Genomic DNA, 9,149 nt, shown 5'->3' on the forward strand with positions numbered 1-9,149 from the left:
TCATTTCTTGCTGGTTCTCACCCAATGCAGGGAAATAGAGCTGTGATCTCTGAGAAGTGCCAAATAGCCCCCCTACCTTGATCTCTCATGCCCTGATTTCAAAGGGATCTAAAGCTGAGCACTGCGGGGAGATGCACCAGCTCTTGAGGGAGCTGGGGTGGGAGGGGGAAGCCTCCTGGGTTGATTTGAATCCCCACTTCTGTCCCTACAGGCCTGTGTCCAAGGGATTCAGCCAGTTTCCGGCAGCCAGAATCAGCTTTCCGGGCAAGGCTACAGGGATGTCCACTTGGCAGAGGGGCCTGTGGATGACATGTGCCCTGGAGACACAGGCCACTATGAAGGGTGTGGAGGAGAGTTGGTTGAGCCTCGGGGACGTGTCCCTCCCCCAGGACACCAACACCCCTGACTCCCCCCGCTGAACACACTTCATCCTATTGGGGGCCACCAGTTTATTAAGAGGTCATGGAGAAGGCAGGCCCTCTGACCAACCACAGGGGTGGCCACCTGCCACTCCAGAGACTGCCATCAGGCTGCAACTTCAGCACACAGCTGGTCTGGCTCCAAGGTGGCCGCCCCTCCCTGGAGGTGGCCAGGTGGCCCAGCATGACGAATCATGCTGGAAACAGGCCTGGCCCATGGAGCCACAAGGCACTCTGGGATGCAGAGGTTCTGGAAGATGCCCAAACCTTCTAGGCAGCCACTACCAAACCTGGGGCTGCAAGTGCTTGGGACTTGCCTGGCTGGGGGTGGACTAGGGGAGCAGCTTTCGGAAAAGGAGACAGGTACTTGGGGTTCCCCACAGACACAAAGTGCGACAGGTCCGCTGGGCAGCCCCCACTACTGGTCACGGTCTGGTCGCTGGTCACCACCTCAAAGCCCCGACGTGCTGGGCGTGGGGTCGGGGCCTCAGCCCTGTGCTGGCACCTCGTCGGGGGCCGGGCACACGCAGCCTTACTCAGTTTCATCTGCGAGTCTGGCCCCTAGCTGGCTGTGGGCCTCCTGGGAATGCAGCCCTCCATTTCCAGCGCCTCGGGCCAGCCTTCGTACTTATTGGTGTGCTTGCTATTCTTCATGTGCTGTGGGGTAGAAGAAGGCATGGACTCATCCTCGGCCACCAGGGCCAGACAGACCTTCCATCCTCTTGGGCTGCGGTCAACCAAGCGGGCATTCTCTGGGCACCCAGCCCCGTCTGCCAGTGCCTCAGTGTTTTCAGCTAAAGATGGCAGCAGCTGTCCCCTTACAGCTGGAGGGGGTCAGGTTCTCAGAACTCAGGTGGGCCTGGCCCATGCTGGGAAGGGAAGGACGGGGTGTGTCCCAGCCCTCACCTCACCCACAGGGAGCCCATGAAGGCTGTGCCAAGAGTGAGGCCCAAAGGAACATTTCTTGTCTGGGAGCCAAGCTGCTCTTTTGGCAGCTGGAGCCTTCTAGAAACCACTGGAATGGCCTGTTTGCCTTGCCCTGTTGCGGGGAGCAGAGTTTGGGAGCGGGGGGCCTCCCAATGAGGGCAGCTGAGGAGCAGGGTGTACAGGTTGAACTGGGGTCCTGGATTTGGCAGGGATGGGACATCATTGAGAATCTTTTGGGGGTGGGGGTGGTGCTGTACCACGTGGCATGAGGGACCTCAGTTCCCTGACCAGGGATAGAACCCGTGCCCCTTGCCCCCTGCCCCTGGCAGTGGAAGCATGGAATCTTAACCAAACGACTGCCAAGATGTCTGGTGAGCATCTTGAAGATGTATAGGAGGGAGGTGTCTTAACTGTGACTCTTGCTCATGTGAAAGCTTTGCCATTCAAAGGTTCTTTAGGGGGAAATCCAGACAAGAGAGAGATCAAAAGTTACTGCCCTCCTTGTGCAGAGCCAGGATCACCATGGGGCAGGGGGCAGGTGTGCTGAGCAGAATTCAGGGAAGGCCGTGGCATGAACAGAAGGGGACCTTGGAGGATGCAGGCCAGAGGGGCGGGCAGACTGCCCTGGGCCAGGCAGTGGGGGTACCAGGCTTTGTGCCCATACCTGCTCAAAGGGGCTCTTATTCTGCACACCCTTGGCCCCCACAAACACCCAGCTGTCCCGGAAGGCCAGGTCCTTGACGTTCTTGCTGCCCAGATCACTGAAAAGCTTCCGGGTCTCTTCATTCATCCTGCCGCACAGAAGGAAGAGAGGTGAGCTGTGACCCTAGACGGATGAGGCTGAAGCGCCCTCAGCCATCACTTACTTGGTGGCTGGGTCGTCGTAGGAAGCCACAAACACTAGGGTGCCTTCGTGAAGCGGCCGGATGAACTTCAGCAGGTCGTTGACATCTGGGGGAACAGGTCCCATGGAGCACTGGCCACCTCTGAGCACCCCACCCTCATCAACCCCTGTTCTCCAAACGAGGAAACTAAAGCAGGGAGTGGGCCAGGGATTCATGCCAAGCCAGGTCGCCAAGTGAGTTTAGGAACCAAATAAGAAGAAATAGAAGAGTTTAGGAAACAAGTAAGGAAAGAAAGAAAAAGGGAAGTCGCTCAGTCATGGCCGACTCTGCGACCCCATGGACTGTTGCCCACCAGGTTCCTCCGTCCATGGGATTTCTCCAGGCAAGGGTACTGGAGTGGGTTGCCATTTCCCTTATCCAGGGGATCTTCCTGACCCAGGGATCAAACTCAGGTCTCCCACATTGCAGGCAGATGCTTTACCATCTGAGCCACCAGGGAAGCCCAGAAAACAAGCAGCCAGGGCCAAAGTCCTGACGGTACACCGGTCCTTCTCCCCACCTTTTCTGAAGGCAAGGGAGCACTTGAGCTGCCCGGGGGAACCTATAGAGGGGAACAGCGTTCAGGGCAAAGGAGCTGTCATTCCACCCACAGTCAGAAAGTGGTAGTGGTAGCCTGACTCACCTCCCGCCCACATGTCAAAGGCGCGGGCCTCGATGAGGTCTCCATTTACCCCTGGGTAGAGGGAAGAATTGGGCACTGCTGCAGGAGCTGCCAGGGTGATGCCACCCAGAGCCCCCAGATCAGCAGCCCTTCCAGAAGCTTCCCCCAACACCCCAACATGTGAATGCCCACCACCGTGCTGTTGGTTCACATGCCAGGACCCACCCAAGGCTGCCAGACATTGGCGGACCTCCAGAGGCTCCCTAGGCAGCAGCCTCCCATCCCTGGAAAGTTCGAGATCTTCACTGCTACCTTGATCTTGTCCATCGGGTCACCTCTTCTGTGGCAACTTCAGCTCCCACACACTGCCCCCTACCACCCCAGGCCCCCCTGGGACTTCCCGGAATGGGCATGTGGACAGAGGGTGGCAGGCTGCCACCCGGCTTTGTGTCTCTGCTCCATGGGGAACTCACCATTCACCAGGGCAATGTTCAGTCCCCGGCCCACGTTGTCCTTGACACTGCTCATGAGCCTGGCAGGGGGACAGAGCTTTCCAATGGCCCATCAACGGCATGCAGCCCCTGCTTCCCTCCCTGCCCCACCCTGGCCCCGTCCCGAGAGGCTCACATCCTGTCTTCCAGGCAGATCTTGGGTCCAATGACGTTGGCAGCGCCGCTGACCACACGGAAGGCCAGGTGCTCCTCGGGGCACGGCTGGGGCAGACCGCATTTGTACTTCCTGGCCCGCGGCTCTGTGGGGACAACTAGCATGACTCCTGGCCCTGGCCCTGGGGGCACTGGACACCTGAGAGGGGGTGGTCAGGCCAGCCCATAGGGACGAATGAGTGATCAGACCAGGGGACTGGCGTGCGGAGGAGACATGGCTCAGGTTGAGGTCAGGGACCCTCAGGGAGGCTCTTTGGCCACTGGTGGGAGAACAGAGGATAGTAGGAGAGCCACCAGGAGGATGGTGTGTTACGAGGTGAATTGTGTTTCCACAGAAGAGGCTCTGAAGCCCCAGGACCTCAAAACATGACCTTCAGTGGAAACAGGGTTACTGACATTATAATTCATTTAGAGGCGATCACCCTGGAATAGGGTGAGCCCTAAATCTAATGACTGGAGAGGAAATGGCCACCCGCTCCAGTACTCTTGCCTGGAAAATCCCATGGACAGAGGAGCCTGGTAGGCTACAGTCCATGGGGTCACAAAGAGTTGAACACAACTAAGCGACTTCACTAATCACTTTAAATCTAATGATGTGTGGTCTCAGAAGACAGAAGACACAGACGTGGAGGAGAAGGCCATGTGAAGATGGGCGCCAAGACAGAAGGGATGAAGTCACAAGCCAGGGGCCACCTGGGGCTACCAGAAGCTGGAAGATGCCAGAAGGAGCCTCCCCTGGAGGCTCTGGGATGAGAGTAGCCTTTCAATACCTAGATCTCAGACTTGGAGCTTCTGGAACAGAAAGAATATCCTTCTACTGTTTAAGCCACCCAGTTTCTGCCATTTTGGTGTGGCCACCCCAGGAAATTGATACAGAGTTTGAGACCAGGAAGTGGGGTGCTACTGTAATAAATCCCCCAAAATGTGGAAATGGCTTTACAACCGGGTAATGGGTAGAGGGTGTAGGATTCTGAGGTACTTCTTAGAAAAGGTCTAGATTGCCTTGAAGAGACTGTTAGTAGACATACAGCCATTGGAGGTAATTCTGCTAAGGGCTCAGAAAGAAGGGATAACAGTAGAGAAAGCTGCTACCCTCATGGAGAATACACACATCACTGTGCCCAGAATGGCACTAGAAATGTGAATGCTAAAGGTGCTTCTGGTGAGCTCTCTGACAGAAATGAGGAATGTGTTCTGGGACACTGGCCAAAAGGCCACCCTTGTCATCAAGTGGCAAGGAACTTGGCCAAATTGTGTTCTAGTGTTTTGTGGAAGGTACAACTCGTGAAGGCTGAACTTGGAGATTTCTAAGCAGAGTGCTGAGGATTTCTCCTTGTTGCTCACAATAATATGGGAGGGAAGACAGACCAGTTAAGCATGAAAGAACCAGAATGTAAAGGCCTGGAAAATTCTCAGCCTAACCATATTGCAAAAAAAAAAATGAGAAGGGCAAGCTCAGGAGACAACACCCAGGGTGTGGCTGGACAATTGTTTGTTAAGAGCTAGGCAGGTGACTTGTGGACCCATTCAGCTGTGTCAGCAGAAGCCAGGAGAGAGAGAGATGATGTTATTCAGGAATGATCTGGAGGACTCTCTTGTCTATAGCTTAGACCCTCATGAATTCCAAAGGAGATCAACAAGGTTTTTGAGACTTGTATACAAGTAGGAACATTTCTAGGCTGGACTGAGAGAGACAGACAAAGGATGGAAGGGAGGAAGGATAATTCCAAGGGCAGATCAATAGTTGCAGAGGCCACAGTTGGCTTGGACCCAGAGGGAGGGTAAGATCGTCCCCTATATTCCAGAGCCCCACCAACCTCCACCCCCTCAAAGGCCCAGGGATTCTTCTTAGGCTTTGAAATGGAATGGATCTGCCCTGCTGGGATTTGGACTTGCTTGAAACTGATGACCTCTTTATTCCTTACAATTCCTCCCTTTCAGAATGGCGATGTCTATCCTATGCCTGGCCCCCAAGGTATTCTGGAAGGAGGTAACTTGTTCTCTGGACTCCCAGCATGCAAGCAGCTCCAATGGGCTATAGTATGGGGAGGGGTAAATGGAGAAGAGAAACCCTGGTGGGCTGGGTACAAGCATGGCTGTCACAAAGGTGGTCGGAGGGGGCAGGCACACTGCAGGAGCAGTGAGGTGACAGGAACCTTACCTGCAGTCACTGAGTTCTCTTGGCCTGTGGGTACAGAGAGTTGTTTCTGTTAGTAGGGCAGCCTGGTCCTGTACCAGGAAGTCAATGTGGAGGGCAAGCCAGGATCAGGGGCCAGGGGCTATGCCAGGCTGACCCTGGCACATACATTCCTGGGCAAGTCTAAACGTTCACATGCAAAGCTCTCTGTTCCAGGAAAGGGTAGATGGGACTTGTGAAAAGTCCTTAGAGATGAGGTGTCCCTGGCAAGAAGGGGTCAAGTTCCCTCCCCATCTCAGAACCCAGTGGAAAGCCTCTGGGGACCAACAAGGGCATCATCCCCAAGATTCAGCTGAAGCCCCCCTGCCCCCCACTCAGGCTCCAGTGACTCCAACTGAACTGGATGAATCCTAATGAGTGGGGATTGGTGTATCCAGCCAAAGCAACTGGGTGGTAAGGGTCAGGCTGTGCCGGATACCAAGAGGCAGACCAGCGAGGACAGCTCCTGGTGTCTCGCCAGGAGGAGACAGACAAACCAGACCACTGCCAGCCCCATCCTGAGCCTCGGCCCGCAGGTCCGGGTGCCTGCTGCCAGCGACCCTTGTAGCAGGGTGAGGGAAAGTCCCACACTCACTGGCGAAGAGTTGCTGGATTCGAGGAAAGCCAAGGCCACCAAGGAGGATGCTGACTACGATCCAGGTGACAGCCACGGTGATGACCAGGGCCACGATGCGAAGGGGGCCTGGAGGCAGGACAGACATGAGCTAGGCCACCTCTGAGGGGAGCAAGTTCCCGGACGACCCCAGGCCTTCTCATGAGCAGATCTCCTTATCTGCTGGGGAGGAAGGGATGGGAGAACAGGAGCGGGGGTTGGGGGGACCTGCGGCTGCCCACCAGGCACGAGAGAGGGATCAGCTCCTGGTGGGTGAAGGAGGAAAGGCCGCTGCACCTGGAAGGCTCTTGGCTTGGTTCTCCCTAGTGGTGTGGAGGGGCCTTCCAGAGCCCGTGCTCGAGAGGGCTTTGTCCCCTTCCTGTGCTGATGGAGAAGCCCCCTAACCCCTGAGGTCCCCATGCGTTTGAGTCCCCGCCATCCTGCCCTCCTTTCTCCTGCAATGATGGAGGAGAAGGCTCTTACCCCTTTAGAAGGCCGGGAAGCCCTCCCTTCCCCTGCTGTGAGCTGGGCGCCCAGCTCCCCACCCTGCCTGGGGTTCTTGGAATAGCTCACTCTGTCTTACTCTTGGTCATCTATAGTCAACATCTCCTATCCTCCAAAGACACAGGAGGACGGTCCTCCTTGGGGATCACGTCCCCAGCCGGCCGCTGGCCTCTGTCCGCTCCCTTCCCCTTCTCTCAGGCCCCTCCAGAGTCGCATATGCTGGCTCCTCCCTCCTTGCATAGACTTCCCTCCTGGTCCCTCTGTCTTCCGATCACCTCCTCTCTGCTCGGGCCTCCATCAGCCCCATAGGACAGCCTGTCGCCAAGGCCCCTGGCCCAGGACCTTCTGGGGTCAGCGCCCCAGGGTTACCTGTGGGCCCTCGTTGTTTCCAGGCTGAAACCCTTCTGGGCTGGCACCCTGGAAGCCCATAAAATGCTCTTCACCCTTCTTGTCCTCCAAGACTGCCCTGAAGACCTGGGCTTGTCCTGGTTTCTGTCCCACATGGCCTTCTCACCTCCTTCCATGGACTCTTCCCGGATCATGTCATCCATTCTCCTTGTCCTTAACGTTTATCTCTGGCTCTATCCTGTCTTCTGAGCCATATCTATATAGCCAACTGCTACTTTAATATTGATATTTGGATATTTCACAGGTGTCTCAAACTAAATATTACAACAGAACTCATCTTCTCTCTTCTACCCCAAATAAGCAAACTCTATTCTTCCAGTATTTTGTCTTTCAGCAAATGATTCCTCCATTCATACAGTGCGGCAAGTGAAAACATTGCAGAATGACACTGGGAAATCTCCGAATCCTGTATCCATACCCTTTTCTCACTCTTCCCTCCTGCCTTGACTATCTGTATCAGTGCCCTCCTCTGCTCCCAGACTTTAACTGACATTCACAGAGCAGTGACTCTTGTTTTCCCAGCCCAGCCCTGACCACTCTTGAGGCCATATCTTCCCAGCCAGTTCCTCATGGGCCAGCTTCCCTGGGATACATTCATAGTGCTGCAACCTTTGCCACTAGGAAGTCCACCCTGATGGGACCCCAAACCCGCTTTGTCTCAACTGTCCAGGCAAGAGCAGAACTGGCAGTGGGTTCCCATCCGAGCCCAGGGCCACTTTGATCAGCTTCTTGTCTAAGACCACCGCATCTCCCTGTCCACCTAGCTGCTGCACTCCTTGGGGCATCTCTCACATAGCTTTTTCCAAAGAGTGGCCAGTCACCCCGTTTGGGAGAAACAGACTATTGTACCCCTCTTCTTACGACGGAAAGAGCTGGGAGCTGAAGTCCTCAGAAGTGAAAGGATTTGCTCAAGGTCATAGCATGAGTGTTTCTGCAAAACCCAACAAACCCAGTGGTCCCACCACTCCCGCCCTGCCTGCCCTTCCAGACAGACCTCTGGGCAGCTGGGCCTCCAGCCGAGTCTGCTTTCCAAGACTCTCCCTTTCACGGTGGAAGCCACCCACCTGCCAATCTCATGTCCACTTCTCTCGTTGGGCTGGGGCAGCCGGCAGGTGCAGCCTTTGGGGACCCTGCACTCTGGGGAGGGGGGCAACAAAGCAGAAGAGCAGGTTTGGGTGGGGGTCAGGGACGACCTCTTGGTGGGCCCCAGTTATGGTGCGGGCGTGATCGGTGCGCCGATTTGCTGGTCCAAGTCCCTGGCCAGGCCCCTTGGGGACATGGAGAGGAGCCCGGCTGGGACCGGAGGGGACGCGGGAATCAGGCGGCTCACGATCGAGCTCCCGGGAGCCTCTGGGGCTGGGAAGTGGAAGTGGTTCTCCCAGATGCGGGTCCTTCCCGCGGGAGGCCGCCCCCACCCCTCCGGGCATGGAGGCCAGCGACGCGGGCCGGGCCGGGCCGGCCGGAGACTTGCCTGACGCCGCGGGGGAGGATGCGAGCCGGATTGAGGGCAGCGTCGTGAGGCTAGCCGCCTCGCTCTACTTGGCGAGGCCAGGGAGCTGCGCGGGGCAGCTCGAGAGGCCCAGCAATGGCGACTTGGGCGAGAGCACGGCCGCGGCTGCCACCGCCGTCACCGGCTAGCGCTGGGCAGCCGGCTACCAGGTAGGAGGGGCCCGAATTGGCCCCGCCCCCGACGCGCTCTCCGGCAGAGCCCCCGGGCCGGGCTCAGGGGGGAGGGACCACGATCGGCCCCGCCCCTGACGTCTCCCCTGATACTTCGCTCAACGGGGAGAGCCCCGCCTTCCCAGGCTTTGAGGGCGGGGCTACGCTCCTGCCCGGCGCGCAGATCCGAAGCCTACAAATGGGCGGCAGGATCCTGGGGCGTAATGAGAAATTCTTTCAACGTTCAAATCTGTACGTTTTCGTAACACGGA

The 9,149-nt window shown here is 56.9% G+C and overlaps 1 protein-coding gene across 2 annotated transcripts; it reads right to left on the reverse strand.

The window, feature by feature from the left end:
• Positions 1-500: 500 nt before the first annotated feature.
• FAM3A (FAM3 metabolism regulating signaling molecule A) lies at positions 501-8,838 on the reverse strand. 2 transcript variants are annotated; one of them, XM_068962210.1, is made up of 10 exons: positions 8,690-8,838; positions 8,283-8,355; positions 6,289-6,396; positions 5,679-5,702; positions 3,480-3,603; positions 3,326-3,384; positions 2,874-2,924; positions 2,213-2,297; positions 2,011-2,137; positions 501-1,076 (listed from the first exon to the last, which is right to left on the reverse strand). In XM_068962210.1, the coding sequence occupies exons 2-10, from the start codon at positions 8,293-8,295 to the stop codon at positions 981-983; spliced, it is 687 nt and encodes a 228-aa protein (XP_068818311.1). In that variant the 5' UTR covers positions 8,296-8,355; positions 8,690-8,838; the 3' UTR covers positions 501-980. The 2 variants fall into 2 exon arrangements, with proteins under 2 accessions (XP_068818311.1, XP_068818312.1); XM_068962211.1 differs by lacking the exons at positions 6,289-6,396; positions 8,690-8,838 and having other exon boundaries at positions 8,283-8,295.
• Between the last annotated feature and the right edge of the window lie 311 nt (positions 8,839-9,149).

The sequence above is a fragment of the Capricornis sumatraensis genome, chromosome X, assembly GCF_032405125.1.
Source record: "Capricornis sumatraensis isolate serow.1 chromosome X, serow.2, whole genome shotgun sequence".
NCBI classification, from domain to species: Eukaryota; Metazoa; Chordata; class Mammalia; order Artiodactyla; family Bovidae; genus Capricornis; species Capricornis sumatraensis.